Genomic DNA, 22931 nt, shown 5'->3' on the forward strand with positions numbered 1-22931 from the left:
ATAAGCTTCCCTCTCCTTCAACTGCATTGCTTGAGGTTATCTTACCCAGTGCTGGCCTTCGCTGATGTGGAAAATAAGCCACTTTTTACCTGCTAGCAGTGTCATTATCTCACGGCACTTGAACTCATCTCCCTAAGATGTGAAGCTGTTGGGTCCCATCCCATCTGAGGCACAGCTCATTAGAAAGTCTGTGGGTAAGAAGAGGGTGCCAGAGGGGAGACTGTGTCTCTGGGAGCTGGTAGCCTGATCACACTGTGGATCCACCACACTATGTGACTAATTCCATTTTACAGAGCGTTAACTTCATGTCTCTCTGTTTGGGTGCTTGGGTCACTACAGAGAATTTGATGAAGTATAGCGTATGGACAGTATATTCAACTTGGGGGGGGGGGGGGCAATGGAGGCATGGAATGAAAGAACAAAGGGATTATTGAACAGCAGAGAGCAAGGGACATGGAGAGGGAGAGAAAGTGTCTGTGTGTGTGTTTGGGGGGGAGGGTTACGATGGTGATAGATTAACAAACAGAAAACTAAAGAGCCAGCAAAGAAAATATGTGTTTGTGTGAAAACTGTGTGTGTGTGTGTGTGGGGGGGGGGGGGGTGTGTGCATGTGTGTTCAAAAGGGAAGGTGTTCCAGAAACAGTAGATCAGAGAGGAGAAAAATTGGTATTGCAGAGTATGGGAAAATCACAGCAGTCTAGCTTTTTAAGGAGTAAACATGAATATGAGAAACATGTGTGATGATACACTCTGTATATTCCCATTTACCACATATTTGCCACACAGATTATAAGTTAGAGGCATATAATGGAAGAAGTAACTGTCCAGAATAATTCATCAGAGACATGTACCTAGAAAAGGAATAATTAGAGCCTGAAACTGAAAGGGAACTGAAGCAGATAGACTGTGAAGGAAAAAGGAGAAGGGAGATGGCGAGAGGGAGGAGGCATGGGGTATGTAGAAAACCTGTTGGCACAGGCTGTGAAGTGCATGAATAGATAATGAAGCCAGCTCTCCCTGACATATGAATTTTTCAGAGGTAGGTCAGTAACCTCTCCTACCAGAAAGACTGGTAACCCAATCTGCTCTTGAAATGCTGACTCACTCAACCACTCGCTCCACTGTGATGCATTGGCAATTAAGAGTAAAGAGAGATGGTGCACCACGCTGTGGTGGAGAAGGGATGAAATGGCTCATATAGAGTTTGCTCAACTGAGGAATGCAGTTAATAATTATCGTTCTACAATAAAGTGTCAGGGACTACCGTGCCAGGTCGTGCTACCCATCAGATTTGTATCATTACATCTTCAGTCTTCATCACTTTTCAGTATGTATGTTTTTGTCTTATTGGGTTGGAAAAATCTTGACAGTTGTACAAGATATTTTCACGGCAAGAAGTCTTCATAAATTGTCACTGGCAGTCAGTGCATATAGTGTAGATAGGAACTTTTGCTTGCATTTTGATTTTCCACCTTTTAGCTCTTGTGGAATTCGTATGCATGCGATCATTCCTCATTGTACAGCAAACATTGATAAAGAATGCCCATACTTTTTGTAGATTGATCCTGTATGCATGTGAATGAAGTAACATGAAAGTAAATGAAACTAGGATGCATCTACATATCTTAAGTGTCATGCTTGCATTGATAGATAATATGATTATTGACATAATTTGAAGTGATTTTATAGTCAGTGAAATATGTAGTAATATGAATAAAAACAAACAAGTCAAACAAAAAATGTACATATTTCTATGCAATTTATATTTTCCAGATGCCTAGTGCTTATGTCTATTGTGCTATAATTTCCTCTGTAGTGTAAACTCAATTTGTAAGGAGACCAAAAATAACATAGTTTTTATGCTAGTTATTTGGTATGCTGAAAGGCACTGTTTACCATTGGGAATGATGATTTAAAAGATGTTCGAGTTATCACATTTGATGCATATGTGTAGGTCAGTTGTATCACAAAACATCCTACCATATGAAATTTTTGCAATAAAGCCTAAAATATAAGGAGATATCGCTACTAAGTATTTTTCTCACTAAACCATAACTGTAGACGGTTTAGTCTAAAAACAATTTTATTATAACTATTGTTCACATTTTTTACATTTAACAATACTTAACATTGATTATACTGATTAACTCTTTTACACCGGCTGTTTCTATCCCTCACTCACATTTTAGAACTATTTTAAAGCGCTAAAGCTGGGTTTTTGTTTCATCTGCAAATGGTAAATTATGCCTTTTAACTCTACAAGGGCTATGGCTGAAGGGCTTTTTACACTTGCAAATTTTCACTTAGTCCCGTACCAACGGTGGGGCGGGGGGCCTTAGCCCCACCGTTGGTACCGGACTTTCCTTAGCCCACTTTCTGTTTACACTTGTTTTTGCCAAAGTGGGCTAGCCCCACCGATAATCCCGCACTATCTGGCCCTGCAAAAAAGCAGGGTTAGCCCCGTAATGGCGGTGCCAAGCAAGCGAGTGTAAACAGAACAAAAAAATAATCCTGGGCTAAGCCACGGAGACGAAGTCCGACTCCCCACTGACCGATCAGAAACGAGGTAATCAAGTGCTGCCGGTGCGTGCGTGTACTTGTACGGTGCACAGCGTAATCGTGAATATTCATGTGGTTTGGAAAGTACGGGACTAAGAAATACGAGTGTAAAAAGGTCAGTTTTCTCCTTAGCCCAGGACAAGAGCTTAGTACGGGATTTATTGATGAGTGTAAAAAGCTGAAAAAATTGGTACGGGACTAACGATAGTCCTGGGTCAGAGAAAGTACGGGGTTAAGAAACCCCGTAAAATGCCAGAAAAGATTCACGTCATCACATCAAAAACAAGAAGATGAGTTGTAAAGCCAAATGAGAGTAAACACACTAGGAACAGACACAACTTGGCAGGAAAGAGCCATCACAAAGTGTAAAAAGGGCTTGAGATTATTGAATGCTGTTCATTGACTTTTGTTGTCCATTGGATTAAGTTTAGACATGAGGTGGGTCAATGAAATATCAATGAGGGTCAGTCAAAGCAAAACCTTGGCAGGCAGACAATTTTGCAGACTTAGGAAGGAGAATTGATCATCCACTTTTACTGACATATGTTTTTGAAATCATTTTGTCATTGTCTGCCATCTGTATTTGGGAGTGAGGCTTATGACACATTCATGAAAGTGCAGGTGTTATAGAGGTATGCTGACTCATAGATTAGAAACAGTCTTATAAATAGTTTTAAAGGCCACTTGCATTACCATCAAGTCTTGATAGAGTTCATGGAAATTTTGAGAGTGGCCTTGGAAATTCCATTTGTAAATGCTATGACCATATCTTTTAAGATTTTCATGTGAAAGCACCATCTGCCTCCTAGTACTTACTCTGTCAGTCAACGTTCATCCATTTTTTGGTTGTCATGCACGGTGTCATGTATGTATGGGATAATCTTTCTACATTGGAGTAAGGGTTTAGTCATAATCTCATGACAGATTAATGTCAACTCTTCAAGTTAATGCATTGTTACCTTAAACTGGTCCTGTGAGTCAGCTATCCACTTTAAGGCCAAATGCAGTTTTCTTTTATTAAGGTACCTTGATCTTCTTTCAGTGTTGGTGTGATTCATAATTTCACTGTATATTAAGTGTATGCTATATTGTGTGCATTTCATGCTGGCTAAACTTCCTACAAAATTTTACCAGCATAAGCTAAACTGTTATTTCATTCTGAAATAAGCTATATATTTAAAGTAATCATTCACGATGGCTGCAGAATGTTGCATGACTGGTCAGGTGTGCATTGTTCTTTTACCTGTGACACAAAAAAGGAGAGCGTGTTTTATTATTTTGCTGTTGTTTCTTCTCCTTTGTTAAAGCACCAGGAAAGTGATGGCTCTTTCCTGCCAAGTTGTGTCTGTTCCTAGTGTGTTCACTCTCATTTGGCTTTACAACTCATCTTCTTGTTTTTGATGTGATGACGTGAATCTTTTCTGGCATTCCAAGGTAGCGCAAGGTGACTCATGTCAGCCGGATCTAGTCAGGATCGAAGCTAGTCAAAATTTATGTATACCTTAGGTTAAGTCTGGTGGAGAATATTTTGTGACATATTTGTACTTAAATATAAGCTCTTTGCATTTTGCTGGCTGTGTTTGCCCTTTGCTTGTCTATATTCATATGTCTGTTCCCCCTTTTTGGGCAATCCTTTTCTTGTACAGTCATCGCCATTATGTAAACACAAATCTATCGTGTATTTTGTCTTACTTTTCACAATGCAGGTAGAGTGTGCTCAAGTGTGTTGGTGTCTCTTATGTGACGTTGTATGCATGAGTATGATGGTATTTCCTCATTCTTCATATAATGGTGGCACTGAAGGTGTGCTTTATTTCTGTTTTAACTCAAACATTTCTTTGTTACTCTTTTCCTCTCTCAATGTCCCCCATTTCTCCTTTCTGTTTTTAACCTCATGTTTGTTCTGTCAGTTTGGAAGTCCCATTGTCCTCTTGAACATTTACCTAAGTAAGTATGTGGCCACTTCCTTGTCTGTCTGTGTTTGACTAGCCAGTCAAGGCATGGTATGAACTGTGATGATATCAATACCATACATGAAGACAGAAATCATATCACGCATGATGGGGGTATGTATGACTGACTGATTTCAGTGTACTTCAGTGCCTTTTTTCCCCTCACATTGACTCTTTGTTATACAACCTTTGGCCAGCTGTTATCATCTTGGGTTCAGGTTTGTGTGGGTAGAGCGTGTTGAGAGGACAAACTGCGCTAGCTAGGAAGGCACCCCGTCTGCCGAGGAGAAACTTTGATAGATTTGAAAGAGAGTTCTGCCATGCTTTCATTCTGGGTCACGGCCGACTCTGGATGCCGAGCTGTTTGAAGGTCAATTTGCGATGATGGTGAATTCAATGTGTGCAGTATTGGTTGTTGTGCCTGATGGTCACCGCGCGTTGATGTGGCACCCCTTTGACGGAGCCGAGAAGGCGATTGGAAGTCATTTAAGCGAGGTGCTTTGGGAAGGGAAATAGAGACGATAGAAGTTACTCGGAGTGATTGATATTCAGAGGAGACTTTTCATGCAGCTGGAATTTTTGTCTGCCTTTGTATGCCGTATTCTGCATGCTGCCAAAGTACACTCTCCGTTTCACGAGGAAATATTGTGCACATATTAAAGTATATATGTGATCAGCATTGAAGGTGTGTACAATGTTGTATGTTGATTCAACAAAATAGGCTTATATTGAGAAAGAGTTCTATAAGAGTTATCTAACGTAGTGCCACAAACAAATTATTCGTGGTTAAATTTTGAGAATTCAAAAGCTAGAACTCACTTTGGTTAATAAGTCATCTCTATGAATATGTATTAGTTAGTCTATCATTCAACCTATCAAGCAATCTGTACCATTTATTTCATTGAAATATTTGATTTGATGTTTATCTTATGTTTGGAAACCCCAAACTGCACAACAAAACTTAGATTAAATGAGCTGTAAAGCAATTTGTTGAAGCTGTGTTATCCTTGAGGCCATAAAAAGTGACATTTTTGATACCTTTGCTACCCTTGTAATTCACGTAATGACCCATTCTCATCAAAAACTAAATTTGCTATTAAAAGTCATGAAATTTGAGCTTTCCATCCACACTCAAACAAAAAAGTGCAAAGGTACAGCACACAAGAAATTTGGATGGCTTTGTGCACAGTTGTCTGGCAGCTACCACATAAAATGTCACAATTTTTCTGATATCATGACTTTTCACTGATAGTGTGAATGGCCCTGTAATGCGAGAGACATGGCTTTTAAACTCCTCAGTGCTTCATGTCGTCACAAAGCCCTCGTGTGCTGGGTGGAAAAAAGTTTGAGATGCACAGCGTCACAAATACTCTGTCATCAAATACTCACACTGGCATGTGTATGCATGCCAAATGCTATTTTCTGTCTCGTCCACATCGCCTGGTATAACATTCCCTGCCCATTAAGGCAGATACCAGATGAATGTTAATCGTCTTCCATGCACCGGACAGAACATAACCCCCCCCCCCCCCCCCCCCCCCCCGAAAAAAAAAATCTCTAGAGCAGTCTCACTGAAAAGAGGTTCTGTGGATGTGATTGCATATGGCAGGCCAATCATATGCCCAGTGCATTCTGCACAATTGTCACACATGGCAGCATTTATCAGCTGGTGAGGTGTTCCATACCAGCGTGGATGAAATGGATGTGGCAGTCCTTTGTCATTTAAGCCTCTTGCGGCCACTATCACAAAATGCCATTGACACTAATGACCAACGAGTAGCATATGTAATAACAAAGTTGAAAATAAACAAAGAATATAAATAAACAAGTGCTGCTCTGCGTCTGTGATAACTCTAACTTCTTCATGACTGTAGGCACTGCTGAACTTGTTTCACTTTTGCTGATATTTTGTTCATTTTTTTTTTCAGTGTAGCAGTAGCAATAGCAATTGATACAATATCTTATCTGTACCTCATATCTGCATGCTTGTAATATTTTAGTTTTGGAATGATGATCTGATCATGAGAAAAAAAAATGAATTTGACACATAGTCAACATGTAGTCATCTGTATGTTATACTTGTGCTCCAGACTTAATGACTTTTTGAAAGCATGTTTCAATGGGGCGGGGGGGGGGGGAGACCCTCCTTGAACAGTAATGAGTTGTGGAAAGATACTCATCAGGTTTCTATTCTTCCATTGTGGTTTGGGATAGGATGGTGAAAGTAAGCTAGCCACTGCTTTAGAGTTCGGGGGCAAATGAGTTTACAATTTGGTGAATCAATTCATATTCTGAGCAGTTATTTGATATGTTTCTTCCCAGTGCGGGCTGATCATACAGGAGAGAGTATGAACAGAGAGAGAGAGAGAGAGAAAGAAAACACTTTTGAGTTGAAAGACAGTCGTGTGGAAGGGAGCTAATATTTCCACCAGTTGGTGTTGTCAGTCTGGCCTGCTGGTAAGCAGCTGTCAAGAGCTGTGAGGGGGGATGAATGTTGCCTCATTCCACAGCCTGCGACTGACTTCTCATGCTCACCGAAAACAGGGAGCCTCGTTGGAGTGGGCGTGTCCTAGTGCTGGCAAGGGAAGCCAAGCAGAGACCGGGAGAAGGGAGACACAAGCACAACAAGTGAGAGGCTGTGAGGAAGGGGTAACCCCCCCCCCCCCCCTTCGCTTCGAATATCATATTTTCTGAAATTACTAGCAATCTTTGGAGAATCATGTGGATCATATTCTGTTGGAAAACTCCACAGCTCTTGGAGCGCAATGACTGTGTATATGCAGCAAACCTCTTGAGTGATTTTTCTGGAGAACATTGGATATACTCTGTTCAAATCCGACTGGAGTAGTCCAGGATTATGCTAGACGTAAGATGTCATGTTTGATGGACTGTGGTGAGTCTTCTTTGCAATGTGCGATATCTTTTCATTGTCTTCATTCAGCATGATCTTGACACTTCACATCATTGCGTTTGTGCTTCAATCACATAAATTTTCAAAGAAGTGTTAGCATATATGTCCCTCTTTTTATCATATATTTCATTGTTTTCCCATCCCTTTTCATTCATTCATGACTAGCTAGCAATGTAGATCACTTTGATGTTTTTGCTGCTTTATTAAATGTATTGACATTGATGTAATTTTAACTCTTTTATGATCTTGGGCATGTGCAGTGGGCCTGCTTGATCCAGGGACGTTAAAAAGGCTGATTTGGCAGTACTGTATGGCTGAACCAGATATTAAAAATACCACTGTAAATAAGGTACAAGTATACACAATGACCAGAGCAAAACTTGGCGTGAGTTATTTCATGCTTCTCATGCAGGCTAAATCTTTTCAGAAAGATATATATCAGATTAATTTCACTAGTCAAAAATTTGTCCTGTACTAAAGCTATCTCATTCTCAGGTTATATTTTTAGCCACTAAGCTTGGCTTGCTGCACTTTCTTTTTCACTGCATTCATAAGTGTGAAAAATGCCATTCTGTAAGAATGACTAAAAATTAGACCATACATTTAAGCTCAAATCATACCCATCAGCATCTAATTAGCAAGGCCTGAGGCTCCACATGAACAAAATGGAACATTTTTGTGCCATTCAGCATATCATAAATGATGAAAGACGATGAATCCATAGCTAGAAGGGAAATGAATTTTATCAAGCATTTTCCTTTCCTTAGAATACAGAATATTTGTGAGGAATACTGATCAGGAGAATGATTATCTTTTAAATGGTGAAGAGGGAGAAAAAAAGAAGCCCTGAATAAATGATTATCACATCCAGTGGTGTAACAGAGTGAACAGTAGCACGTCATTAGGATGCATAATGATTCGCACAGCCCCTGTGGGTGCAAAGTCGTCTGTTCTCCCTGTAGTAATTTCACATGGTAGAAGCATTAGCTGTAAATATTGCAGTGCATATTCTGTTTTTGTTGTTATTTTTTAATTCTGGCTTTTACTGTGCTGTAGAAAATATTAGGCACCAATGTTTCTATGCAGCATCATGCAATATTTAATCACCTTGTGAAAAGAAATGTGACGTATGCCAATGATCATGTAAAAATTTATGAGGGGTAATTCTATCTGAGAGCAAAAACCAGTGATAGCTAAACGAAAATGTATGAATGCAGATATCTAAAATCAGAATCAGGAATGAAAAGCAGACTTACGGCAGGTTTGTCATGCCATATTGCCTCATTCAAAATTGGCAACCAGTCCCAAGGTACATACAGTACATTTGTTGACCAATTTGACTTGTCATGTATGGATCCAAGAGCATTAGTTCTGCCATGTTTGCTCTGCCAAGCAATCATTTCATCCCATCATTGCAAATCAACAAGGACATCTGCCTAACAATGTGTTTGCAAAAAATCTGCACATTTTCCCAAAATGCATAAGTATATTGGCAACCGGTTCGTGTCTCTTTCCCCCATGTTGTGGTTTACCCCAACCTGACATCGCCATTAGCTCACTGATCTCTGTGATGTAGTCAATTACCAAGGTCCCTCAAAACATTGAGTGTCATAACATGGCCCCCCTGGATGCCTCTATGACATCTTTAGAGCTGTCCAGAAACCATCAGTAAGACTGATGATACCTCTTACTGTACACCTCCCCCACTCTATCATACTGCTATGATGTGTGTGCCTGTGTAGCTCATAGGACTGCAAACTGTGGTGTCACGTCAGGTGGATAATGCCATGGACTTATTAACAGAAGAGCTTAGGTTTGATTCATGAATGTCGCATTTATTGGGTCATTTCAAGTTTGCTGCTAGTGCTGATGCTAGACCCCGTTTACAGTGCAAGGCGCGGCCGAGCCGCGGCCGAGCCCACCTTCATTTCAGTGTAAACACGCAAAAGGCCAAATGCGAGGCCAAAATTGGCCGCGCATATGGCCACGCTCTGGAGGTGGTCTTGGCCGTGGCCGAGCTGCGGCCGAGCCCGGCCTTTTCTCAGTGTAAACGCAAACTGGGCCAAATGCGCGGCCAATTTTAGTCTGGCTTCCAAACCCTCTCCCTGTACTATTTCGGTATTCAGGATTTTAACCCCCTCAACGTCAAAAACTAGTATAGTTTAAGGTGGTTTTGTCCTGCAAAGGATTTTTTCCTTCGGCAAAGGCCTTTGCCGGAACGGCGACTTCCACGGAATTCAGTTGGCAAAGGGTCTGAAAACGAGACAATACCAAATTGGGTTTGTTTACAAGCAGAGCGCCACAAACGACAAAATATTGAAAGGTTTGAATCAAAAGCGCGGCCGAGCCCGGCAGTGTAAACGGACAAAATTGCGGGGCTCGGCCTTGCAATTGAGGTAGGGCCGGCTTGGCCCAGCCCCCGTACTGTAAACGGGGTCCTAGTGCCATCTCCCAAACTACTGCCCTACTCGACAGCAATACCAGTCACAATTATCAATCCCCAACACCTAGTGTTGGCATCAAACCACCACAAGGTCTGCAGGAACTGTGTGACGAAAAAAGTAATGGCACTTTGTTCAAGTCAAAAACGTTGAAAGATGTAGCCATGACTGCTTAGTTTTAGACACATAATGGGGAAGACGGATTAAGATGTCACAAGTTTCCTCTTTTCTCCAAAATACGATGATCTTCGTTTTCCTGCCAGGCTCAGATTTATGTAACCATGTTGAAAGTGCTCACGTATGTTCCGCGGCGAACCATTGCATAGATTATGCACGTACAATGTGCATTCATGGACGTGAATTTGGGTCTCGCACATAGCAACACTAACACTGACACTGAACTTGAAATGACAAATACGATAATCCCTAGAGGCTCTGATAGTGTTAGCCAATGTGGAAGAAGTATGTAAATCACCAAGAATGAGACAGTGGAGCCCGGTTCGGCAGATGATGTTCAACACCAGGCCCATAACCAGCTACCAGAAATATGCCATAATGTTGAGGTTAAAGGGACTATACAGTGCTGGTTGAGGTGGGAATTCAGGTTTACAACATTCCAAAGTGAGATAATGAGAAACCTCTTATGAAATATGAAAGAGCATGTAATTTTAAGAAGGATTCAGCGTTTATTTGATGAAAATTGGTTTTCAAATGGCTGAGATATCAAAAAAAGTGATATAATAAAAGGCGACAGGCCACGCCTTTTATTAGGGTCTCTTTGTTTCACCTTGTTTTTGGATATCTCAGCCATTTCAAAACCGATTTTCATGAAATAAACTTTTGATACTCCTTAGAATTTCATGCTCTTTGACATCTCATAGAGTGGTTTCTGAATATCTCGCAAAACGTTAAAAGCTATTAAAATCCTCACCTCAACCAGAACTGTACACACCCTTTAACCTGCTAACACTGACTGATTCATGTTCAGTTTTATTGCTGGTGGTAGTGTTGAGATAACAATAATACTAGCACTAGCACCAAACATGAAATCACCCATTGTCAGATTCAGTTTCGTGCCCGCAATGGTTCTCCGGATCCCAATTTGGGGAAAAAATGCAGAAAGATACATTTTACGGCAGTACCTTTGTGGATATGAATGTAGAGCCCTTCGGGAAAGTAGTGCTAATACTACAGGTTTTGTGACTGACAACAGTAAGGTGGAGATGGTTGACAGAAATGCTCTTTAGTGTGCATAATATGTGTAACATATTTTCTTGTAGTTTCCAACAATATGCATGCTAACTTCATGCTTCCTCAAAATGCCCTTTTTTGGCTTTGCAATATAATCGCTTTCTAAACTTTATACCCCTTTTCTTTCTTTCTTTCTTTCTTTCTTTTTTTGTAACCAGAGTATGACTCAGCTCTATACTTGCAATTGATGTAAGATGTAACTTTGCTTGTTTATTGTTGTTTTTTAATCAGGAGAAAATATGCACTATATAGCAGAAATGATGAAAAAAAGAAAGAATAGTTTGAGTTACTGAGATTGGAAAGGAGAAAAGGGTGATGTGATGGAGACATTGGCTCTTTAATTACCCTGGGCATCTTGTCAGTATCAATGTCAGTGTCATTTTGAGATGGAGTTTGTGAAAGTCTTATGGCAAGCGCAGCAGAGGAATCCTGTAAATACAATCTGGAGGCGATAAATATGGTTGACTTTGTGTCGTGTTGTAGGAGGAGAGAGAGGAGAGTGAGATAAAAGTGATGTTTATCTCGGCAGGGAAGATTTGAGATGCGCATCTTCAGGGATGGAGAATGGGCCGGAGAAGTAGAGGCCAGCGATGCAACTCTGGCGCATGCAGCTCTGGATGAGAATTTAAAAGAGATAGTGGGACTTGAAGGGGGCAGAGAGAGAGGGGAAGGGGGAAGAAGAGGGAGAGGGGGTTAAGGAGGAGGAGGAGGAGAGGGATAAGAAGGGAAGAAAAAAGAAGAAGTAAAAATTTGTACCAGGTGATCCAGATTCTTTATTTTCTGTGACAAGTAAAGATTACATGGAAGTTTGATATCTTCCTCTGCTTGTACATGAGGCATTTATTTTCTTAAAGGGAGCATGGAATTCAAGAAAGAAATGTTTGAATTGTTTGATTTGATTTTTTTTTTTCAGAATTGTGTGGGTGAGCTGGAGTGACCTTGTTCCTCCCTGGTTATATTGCAATTTGTTATGAAATATTACTGACCCTAGACAGAAAATTCTGTGTAGGTCTATGTAAAGAAATAATGAAAACAAACAAACTTTTATGACTGGTTAAAGAAAAAAAGAGAGAATGATCAGAAAGAATACAGAATATGCAGTTGGAGCAGGCAAATGGGAGGGGGAGGGGACGAGGGGGGGGGGGGGGAGGGGGACTAAAACAGTCACCTCAGCTCCCAATGCTGGAGGATAGTTGATCTCAGAGCAGATTCCTCTCAATAGTACATTGACAGGTAAGGTGACTTTCTGTGGGTATTTCACCGTGAGTTAGTAGCCGCTGGTATCGAACGAAATCAGGGTCAGCCTTGCAGATAAGGGAGATTCCAGTGTGATGTAGGGATCAGCGGCAGGCGCATGGGATTTAAGTAATAAGGATCAATAGAGAAGAAGGAGGAGGAGGATGAGGAGGAGGATGGGGGGTTAAGATGTAGGCAATATGCACACCTTCCCAGAGGCGTACTCTTTTATCTTTTAACATGCACTTTGCAGACCTGTGAGAATATGGTTAGCATGCCAGGTAGAATTCATTGGATTCTGACAGGAGGAGCTCCCATGTCATGCCAGGGGTGGGGATATTGGAGGGGACAGGTAGAGCCAAATGGCTGGGGTAGAAAGGTGGGAGGATGCACGGTCTTTATGTAGAGCTTGTGTAGCGTGTTGTGACAGCATGCCTCCCTGTAGCGGGCAAATGGTACATGATTCCAGTTGACTTGTATCAGATGGGTGCCGAGCTGTAGCAACTGTAAGCAAGAAGGTGCACTTCTGTATTTGTGAGAAATCTGCAGCCGGCTCACTGGGGGAAAAAAAATAGATCAAAGAGAAAGTTGTCTTGAGAACAAGTTACTATGTTCAAGCAAATACCAGAGATGTGACACTTTGGAGATATGTAAGTCAATGAATATGAAATTTCAAGGGCATACTTTGCAAAATATTTTCCTGTTATTATCATGGACATGAAATTCCACTTAAGTTTCTTTTTTTACTAAGTGTACATTTCCCCTCTTCTTTCGTCAAGAAATACACATAATTTTTGTTCATCTATTCATTCTGACAGGGAAAGCCACTGCCTTTATAAAAGGAAAAAATGATTAACCTGTAGGATAGCAATTACGTTTCAACTTTATACCTTCCTTGCAATGACTTGTGTAATTTGGCTGTTATGGTGACAAGATTTTCACTGATCTGGTGTTATCATATATATAAGAATCATTTTGTAGACAGCTTTCACATTGATATATCCATGCTGTGATATTTTTTTAAACTGCATATTAAGGCCAGAGATTTATGCAACAAGGAATTGGAACTAAATTTCAACCAATAAGAACTGATGATTAAAACCTCATGCATAGTTTATATATAGTGAGAATACACATCAGGGCAATACTATCAAACCTCTTAGGGTGTGTTTATGCTCAATTTGCGAAGGCAGAATCAGCGTTTTGAAACGCTGATTCAAAACGCTGTTCACGGGAGCACTGTTTATGCTCACTTTCTTCGAGCCTTGGAGAGAGCGTTTGCTATTGCTTCGCTGACCTCAGCAGAGGCAGGTCAAATTGGGGCACGCGCTGCGATCGGTGGCCTGGCCTGAGAGAGCAGCTGGGAAAGACATGCGTTCACAGTACATGGGAAAACTGCGCAGGCCAAGGTAGCTGGCTGGCCAGGCGCGCGCTTTTTCATGTGAACCGGAAAGGCGTTTAGATGACGTCACTCTAAACGTGTTTAGAAACGCTGTTGCGTTTATGCTTCCCCGTCAAACGTGATTAGTCAGAAACGCCGATCGTAAACGCACCTTTTTGTGCGTTTTGGGTCGGCGTTTTGAATCGGCGTTTCTGTCAAAGTGAGCATGAATGCAACAGCGTTTTGCACTAATCACGTTTCAAAATGCTGATTCTGGCCCGAAAAAGGGAAGCATAAACACGGCCTTAGACATGCAATATTTTAAAAACAGGCTGAGGGGAAAGATATCATACTGCAAGATCGATTTGTAAGAGATTATTAGGGATGAAAAGACAGATGACACACATATGGTGAAAGTTTTTGTAAGTGAATGACTTCAGGAGGTGTGAAAATCAAATGGAGGGCAGAAAGGTAGATTAGGAAAGAATGAAGTACAAGTCCCACACACCATCAGATGCCAGATACTAAATGATGTTTCCTGTGGGTTGTTCGAATGGCTGAGTAAGATTTGTCCTTACGTCTGGAGACAGACTGTCTTTCTACCAGACAAATTCATAGACGTAGACCATGTCAGAGTGAATCACTGCAACAAATTCAAAGGTGCTGCTCTTGTAAATGTTCTCACCATGGAATCCTGTTTAATACACTTCCCTTTTCAGCATGCATGCAACAAATGGGTGTTTCATTCTCTCAGGATTAGAGGAACTAGCGCACTCAGAAAAAAAATGGCAAATATGCCAAATGATTTCTGATGCTGGTTTTTGCTTGCTGGTGATACATAAGGAAGAGGGTCTTTTCTTGACTTGTTGACGTGATCTAGATGTCTGGTTCTCTCATTAATTGAAATATGAAGGTCACACTTTCGATCATTGATCCAAACAAGAATAATTATAATAGTGGTAGCTATATCAATTTAAACGTTCATCATGTCGTGTAATGTCATGTGTGTAGTGGCATTCACATGAGATGAAAACAAAAATTCTATTCAATATGCAAAGAGCATAGATGTTTTGTGTTTTTTAGTAAGGATATTCATGTTCATGTTAGTGGATACTACACTACGTGCATCTATCATGCAGAACAACACTGTGATGCTGCAGGAATGTTAAAGGGTTAGTAATGGCTGGTTATGTTATGGTGTACTGTAGTCCCAGTATGTCTTTTATTTGATCTTAGCTTCATTGTTATTCGTGTCGTGGATGTATGTGCTGCTGTTTATATGGTCAGATGATAATGCTGAACATGATGACATACATCTCGTGATTAAGCATGTAGGGAGATTCGATCAGGGTTACCAGCCTTGATTCTATTGACTATCATCATTCGTACCCCTCCCCCCCCCCCCCCCCCCCCAGTTTACTCCAGCGAACTAAAATGAAAAAACCATGGTGGCAGCTTCAGCGTAATTCTGTGATTTGGCTTTGCATTATTACTGCAGACCGTCTGAGCAGGGGTAGACATCAGTCCTAGACACAAGTGCTTAACTGCAGAAGCAGACAGACAAAAGTTTCCAAAACCAAATGAGCAGTAATAGCATCAATGGCCCTTTTTCCGACAGCTATTTGGTTGAAGTCCGGAATTACTAATGATGTGATGACTCCAAGCTCCCATATCTTGAAAAATAATCACATGAAGTCACGATCCTAGTCAAAACTGGTATCATGCCAAATTAATATTTCCTTGAGTGCACTTGCTCTGGATCAGATGGGAAGTCTCTTGGCCCCTAACATGCCAATAGGAGCAATTACTGGAATCTTTGGAGGCATTTAGTCTGTCCTCAGTTGACTTCTAAATAGTAGCCTAATTATACCTATTGGGGAAACCATCTATGTGGCTCCTTATGTGTTTGTTTGTGTAAGTTTTTTCTGGAAGCGCTAGATGTAACCACTTTTCAAATTTGTAGTCAGATGACGAATCTGCTCGGAAATGCATTAAGGTTTGTCGTTAACAATTCATCTTTTCTTCCTTTTGCTAAAGCTTTGGGAAAATAAACTCATTTTGGTACCTGAAATGTTTTTTATTCCATTTTTTAAACATATTTTCTATGTGAATTGTTCTGAGTATATGAAGTTCAGATCAAAAGGATGCCTGACTTTTTTTTCGTTATATTGTGAAAGTGATTAATTATCATTTTCATCAAATCTATTGATCTGTGAAAACATGAATACAAGTGCTCATATGGCTTCCTGTCATAGACTTTTCTCTTTATGTGCCTAGTTTCATGCAGCTCGATAATTTGTTTCTTTGTGTTTTGCCAGGAATGCCTTGTTCATTGTCATATTTCGGATCAATTTGTACTTTCTGATACTTTTTAAAACCTTTTATAAAGAGTGATACACTTGTTAAAGTAATGAGCAGTCAACCTTTAAAAGAGTCAGATATTTTCTAAGTTCAGCACATCTTCCATAAATTGTTCATCTGGTAAAATGTGAATCTTAGCCAGATGTCTGTGTCCTTAAGGGGAAGTTTAATCAATTTATATACTTGTGAATTGAATGAATGCAGCAATGCAAGTAAAGAATGCAAAAGTGAAGTTTTGAGAAAATCAGACCATCAGTTCAAAACTTATGAATTGTTCTAGTTTTGGTGCTGCCATTGTTAGATGAGAAGAGTACAACAGTTTGTGATATCACTTTAGGACAATGATTTCAAGAAAATATGAAGAGAATTCCCCAAAATGTAATTTTCTTTGAAAAACACACATTTCCTTGTTTAGTCACTAGCATATTTATTTATGTGAAAGGCAATATTGTTCCCCCTGCATTCTGAAAGAGGTAACTCAAGTGCTCTTTCATTTTGCTAGAGAATCTGTCAAATTTTCTTTGTATTTTCTCTATATCGTTCTGCTATGATGTCACAAATTGTTGTTGTCTTCTCATCCAGCGATGGCGGCACCAAAAATTTTATAAATCCACAACTTTTGAATGGATGGTGCAACTCTCCTCAAACTTCACTGGTGTGTTCCACTGATATTGCTGCATTTTTTCATACTCAATCCACATATATGTACAGTATTTGGGTACACTTTCCCTTTAATTAATGGGAGCATGCAGACATCGAAGATGTATGCTTTCTTTTTTCTTCTTCTTTTTTTTTTTTTGGAAAGCCCTGTCTTCATGGTTTGGCTATCGCTTTGTCCGTGGCATTTCGGCCGATCCCACGAGGGTTTCAGTCCTGTCAGAGAGGATATACCGTCGACTCGCTCTCTGGAGTCGTATCAAGTATCCCGCAGAGTATCGTTTGTTTTTCTACGGGATTGCCCGTTCCTCAGCTCATCAAATTCTCCTGCATGTGCATGTGAGCTTCAGCAGAGATGACGGCCGCATTATTATTGCTTTTTTTAATCTATTGCATGACGTTATTTGGAATGCCAAATAGAGGAAGCTCAGTGCGAGTAATTTGATCACGGCTTCTGGCAACGTGAAGCATATGGGAGTGATTGCATAGAATCCTATATGCGTACCATTATGGAGATGTATGGAGAAAAGACTTTTAATTCTTTGTATCTTTGTTGTATCGAAAGAAAATTTTTGAAATATCAAATTCAGCTTGAAGGAGTCACAGGAGACATCGCATATTGCTGGCAAGAATGCATACGTTTATGTGTTCATTTCAATTATGTTTTGTTATGATTGCATTAATAATATGATGTTTATCAATCATCTAGCTGGGTATTCCACTGGGACTGTTAGTCATATGCTAATCAGTATCTTTGACTTAATTGCTGTATTTTGATTATGTACCAGGCCTTACATTTGGGGCATTTGGTGAAATTTATGTCATTTATAATTACTCTAGTACTCTGAGGCAAAATTACTCAGTGAAACTGGGTCAGGATCTATGGAATTGGCAAATATGTAGTGTTGATTTGTGGTTGGCGTCTATGGGTGTGAATATAGATGATACGTGTAACTCTGTACGTAACAACAATTTCTTGGGCTTCTGTATGTGTGTGTGTCTGGCATCGCATTCATGTATCATGCATGTCTCTGTGTATCAGTGGGAATCACAAACTACATGCACATGATTCTCAGTGGAAGAGATTGAATGATCATTGCAGACATAGAATCATGATTGATACAGATACAGATGTCATGCTGCGAGAAAGGCCGTTGGCTCCAATTCGCGAAATTTTCATACCGCGAATATATCATGTTTTACAGTATGTGGTACATAGTCATTTTTGACAAGGTCAGTGGGCAGTGAAAATCTCCATCTAACCTTTATGTCTCATATGTATCTCTGTGACATAGAAATAAATTTACGTTTGCTCTAAAGTCAGAAGGTAGTCAACTTGGTATTTTGCTCCAAAGAAGGAGTGATTAGTTTAGCCTTTTAAAAGATATCTGCTAGCCACAGGTATTGACATTCTTTCAGTACTCTATGAAGCAATCATGATGCCTTGGCTAACTGCAACCAATGGAGGAATATAATGGCTGTGTGCCCTCCCATCTCGAAAACAGATGCAGAAATTTGTTTGAGAGCTAGGTTTCTCACTTTGTACGTTGCTTTTACAGACATTAGCTGCAAGAGACTATGCTGGGTAAATAACAAAAAAACCCATGGCATTATATATCCCCCATATTTTATATTAGCTTCCATTCCAGACTCACCATTTTTGTCACGCACCCAATTCTATGGTATGTTGTTGCTTTTATGTAGATGAGCTTGTCTAGCATGAAGAGATTTAAAATAGTTTTCTCTCCCCTCAGCCCTCCCCCCCCCCTCCCCCAATCGTTTAGGTTTTAGATGTGGAAATAGAAAAAGTTTGTCTCTTAAAACGCATGACATAGCTACCTTCAAACAAGTTCTCCTATGTCTGTTGTATTCAGCTTGCCTTCTAATGTGCTTATCAATTAATACTATAACTTTCCTTTATTATTACTATGAATATATTGATGATTACCATTTTTATTGTAATCATTTCATAATCATCAGTACTTCATCATTACTTTTGACATCATCATCATCATAAAGTATGATTTATTATTATCATCTTGGCATTATAAACTGGTCTTCCATAGATGTATTTTCTTAAGTTGCCTTGGCCTGATGAAACTTGCAGCCCTATTTGTGGGCCTCTTACCGTCTCCAGAGGAGATTGCAGTGAAACGTTTCTGGGATTGGTGTCCACCACTCCACTGATAAGCGGCTTCGCTATCTGTCATGGGACTCGCCTGACATTTTACACCCAGCGTCATCTATGCATAACGACTCGACGGGAGTATCTAGTGTATAGATGCATGCAGATAAGCAAGGTTATGGAGAAGAGAAAATATGAACATGGGACGTTGCCTTCATCATGTGTGTGTGTGTGTGTGTGTGTGTGTGTGTGTGTGTATTAATGCATGTATTGATATGGAATGGTAATGTCTTCGAACCATCTTACATATCTTGTGCAGTGCTTTTGATGGAAAATGGCTCCCGAACCAAGAGCAGCTCTGTAAACAAGGAATCCTTTCTGCAGGCTGTGTATTTCGTATAAATGAAAATTGGCTCAGATTCATGCAGTTTTTACACACGAAAGATTTCATCAGGAGAGATGACATATGGTCTCTCATTGTGCCTTCTTGTTTTTTTTCTTGCTGGCAAGTGAGGTGCATCATTACTTGTATCCTGTGCAGGACTTGGAAAGCTGATGCTACCAATGTTCCACGTTTCTTGCCATGAAATGTGATGTAGGCCAAGCCTGGTGCCCTCTATGGTGGAATTCCCTCTAATGTATATATACAATGTACTTTCGGAGTCATTGGGTGTTTTATACTCACTTTCATTTATTATCAGCAGACTGCTTGAAGGAAAAAAAAATGATCTTAATAGAAAAACACATTCTTAAAAAAGAGCAAAAGAGTCTAAATTTATCACATTTTGTGATTACAGCATCACTTTTTTAAAGGAAAATAGGTTGAGGTAAATTTTAGTGCACTAATTGGACAGACGATTAGAAAATAAGACACTATTTGCACCACAAATGATCAAACACAGTACCGTATTCAAGATATGTCTTGATTATGTGACTGTGGCATTGGTATTTGTGTTACAAGATGATGACATGCTGTATTTGTTCAAAATAGATGCTCCCTATAACAGTCAATGGAAAGAAACCAAAATGAAAAAGAAATGCAGACCAAGACAATCAATATATTTTCTCATGAAATGTGCTGCAGTGTGTATGCACATATCATTTTGGTAGGATGCACTGCAATAAAGCTATCACCCAGTTCCTGAAGGTCAAATCTAAATCCAATAAATCCAAATCCAATAAATATAAACTCTTCAGCATCCTCTGTGAAAATCATAGAAGGATCCTTGATAGACCCTGATAAGGTCAATCAGTGGGCATAATGCATTCTGTGAATGGGTGTATAGTTAGTTTTATCAAGGAGCTTCGGCAAATTGGGGAGGTCTAGAAATGCAATGTACAATCATTACAAGAAATTTACTGCACTCGTATGACTTATTGAGATTCTCATTCATTAGTCATGACAATTTCTGTACTTTCTCAGCAAGAAGATTTTTTTTTTAAATGTTCTGTCTATACATCAGTCACTCCAGGTGCCCATTTCATGACAGACTTTACAAGGATTAAAAGTTGCTATAATTGCAGTTACCATGGTAATGACTCTAATAATCACATTTGATTGCTTACTGCTTGGCAGCTGCCATAGCGACCACAATTCTGCAATTTATGATAGTTGCAACGACCTTTATGAAATGGGGGCCCAGATTACCTTCTTGACTATTAAAATCAAATGACTTCTCATCTGTAATCAATCAACTGTTCATGTTTACTCTCCGGCTTTAGGAGAAAGAAAGGGATATCTAGGGACGTGATGGTGGTTTCCCCAGTGGTAGTCACATAGAGTTAGACGACAGATAAATGAATGGATTGATGGATGGGGAAATTATTTCAATAGAGAGAAACAAGGGAAGATGGGAGACCTGAAGATTAAATATGATATTTCTATCTAGGTCATTAATTTTGTCTGCCAGCTCAGATGTGGTGAAACATAGACCTCCTAATCATTTTCTTTAGATGGCGATCCATTACTTGAAAAGCCGTCATGATTTGCCATCAGTAAATGACCTTGATGAATATGGAGTCAACTACGTCAAGTGATGTGCGTGTGTGTGTTTTTCTGTCTGTGTATGTCCAAGGAGGTACCGCACCTCCTCTGTATGTCTTTGCACTGCTGTATATTCAACTTCACATTTGAAATTTCTGCTGGGAACATAACATCACTTTATTTGTGTTGTTCAGTCACCTGTTTTGTGTGTCAGGTCAATGTAGTGAATTATTAGTTTACAATCAACTTTGCAAAGGACCTGTGGTGGGGATACTGGATGCAAACTTTATTTGTAAACATGCCCAAAATAATGACTAATTTGAAAGAATGTCATATATGCATCATCAAGTTAATTTGTGTTATGTTGAATTCTAGGGAAAGTACCTCAAAACAGTGTGTGAAATGCAATTGCAAATGTACTGTAAGTATTAAAGCTGTCATTGCCATGGATGCTGCAAGATGTGAAGAATGATTCATAGTTAAGAGATATAGATTTAGATTGTAGGATGAAATAATACCATTCACAGTTCCCCACTCTGCTGCAGTCCTCTTCCTCTTGTCTTACAGAGTTGCAGGGATGAGGGTTTGACAAGCCGTGAATGTCTGCTGGGACAAACAGACAGCACTTTCTCATGGCGTCTCCCTAAAACTCACTTAAAGTCAGATCAAGAGTCTAGATGATGAGATAAATACAGTGAAGACTTCTTTACTAGCATTTGTCTAATGGACATTCTATAGAGTCTATGAGTTGCTTTTTCCTCCTCTCTTTCAAACTTGATTTTTTTTATACCTTTGAGTCACAGCACTATTGATACACTAATCTGTGATTACTAATGGGACAATTAAAGAAATATAACTTCTCTCCTTGACTGAACACTGAACTCTGGTGTCTGTATTAAAGCTGAATGTTCAAGTCATGTCTCATACACTGCATAATTTTGTTTGTCTCCCTTTTCCCCATATCTTTTTGTTCTCTTTCTCATGAAAGAGCAGACAGGATATCACAGGAAGTGATAAATGGCTGAGTAGCAAATTATTAGAGATTTCCATGAAATTTGTTGTTGATGTTGACATTGTTGTTGCTGCTGCTGCTGCTGCTGTTGCTGTTGTTGTTGTTGTTGTTGTTGTTGTTGTTGTTGTTGTTGTTGTTGTAATATTGACAATGTTGTTATGGTTGATGAGACCATCTTGGGACATCAGACATTGATGTCCTCCTGTATCTTCAGCTATTTGTTCCTATCACACGCACAAACAGAAAAGATACATAGAAGAATCGCCAAGCACAAGGCAATCAAGCCAGTCTTAGTGGGATGTTCTTAAGTCACACAGACAAGGATATATGACTAGTGACTAATTGATCAAACAATTAGAGTATGAACCATTTACCATTCCAGTAGTACAGAATGTGCCCACATAAGAGATTCTATAACTTTGATATGTGGACTGAAAAACAGGAGTTTCAATGTGATCCTAACACAATGCGAGAAAGTGGGTGGGTCTACATATAGTCAACATGGAGGCGTATATTTGTCAGGGACAGTCTGACTTTCATTTTTGAATCGTTTTGTCTTGTTTTGTCTCTCATCTCTCTTGCAGATTACTCATCCTAAATGAACAAGCCAAGGAAGAAAACCTCCGCAGCCAATGTCTTGCCCAACTTCAGAGTTTGACCAGACGCATTGAAGACTTGCCAATAACAGACAATGTAAGTCTGGCAACGTGATCAACATCATTATCATCGTCATTACTGCATTCTCATTTATTTTCACGCGGGAGATTTCTGTTCAATAAACTTGTTATACACTTTTTCAAGAGCACATGACACACAGACTAATATGTTTATGCTTTACACAGATGCTGAAGTATTTTTGCCAATGTCTTCTTTGAGTGGCCAAATATTTTGTGGATGTGGGGGAGGGGGGAGGGGCTATTTATAGCAGTCTGTGAAAAGTCACCATATTTGGGTTTTAGCAAGAGCACTGATGGAAATGTCTACAAACTTTCCCTACACCATTTGATTTCTCATCTATAAAAGTCCTTGAAGGGAGGAGGGTAAGAGGAATGGTTTTGTTG

At 39.8% G+C, this 22931-nt stretch overlaps 1 protein-coding gene across 4 annotated transcripts in view; it reads left to right on the forward strand.

The window, feature by feature from the left end:
• The window catches only part of LOC139724860 (adenomatous polyposis coli protein-like), a 115450-nt gene that overhangs the window by 71583 nt on the left and 20936 nt on the right, over nt 1-22931 (forward strand). For 2 of the 4 annotated variants that reach the window (XM_071635983.1, XM_071635984.1), the window contains exon 5: nt 22455-22563. In XM_071635983.1, the coding sequence (XP_071492084.1) occupies nt 22455-22563 (109 nt within the window). Of the gene's footprint in view, nt 1-5073; nt 5197-7269; nt 7405-22454; nt 22564-22931 lie in introns of those variants that run through there. The other 2 variants (XM_071635986.1, XM_071635985.1) reach the window with 2 other exon arrangements.

Source organism: Diadema antillarum, unplaced genomic scaffold (genome assembly GCF_040938485.1).
Source record: "Diadema antillarum isolate AM-2024a unplaced genomic scaffold, OU_Dant_1.0 scf00000234, whole genome shotgun sequence".
In the NCBI taxonomy this organism is placed as follows: Eukaryota; Metazoa; Echinodermata; class Echinoidea; order Diadematoida; family Diadematidae; genus Diadema; species Diadema antillarum.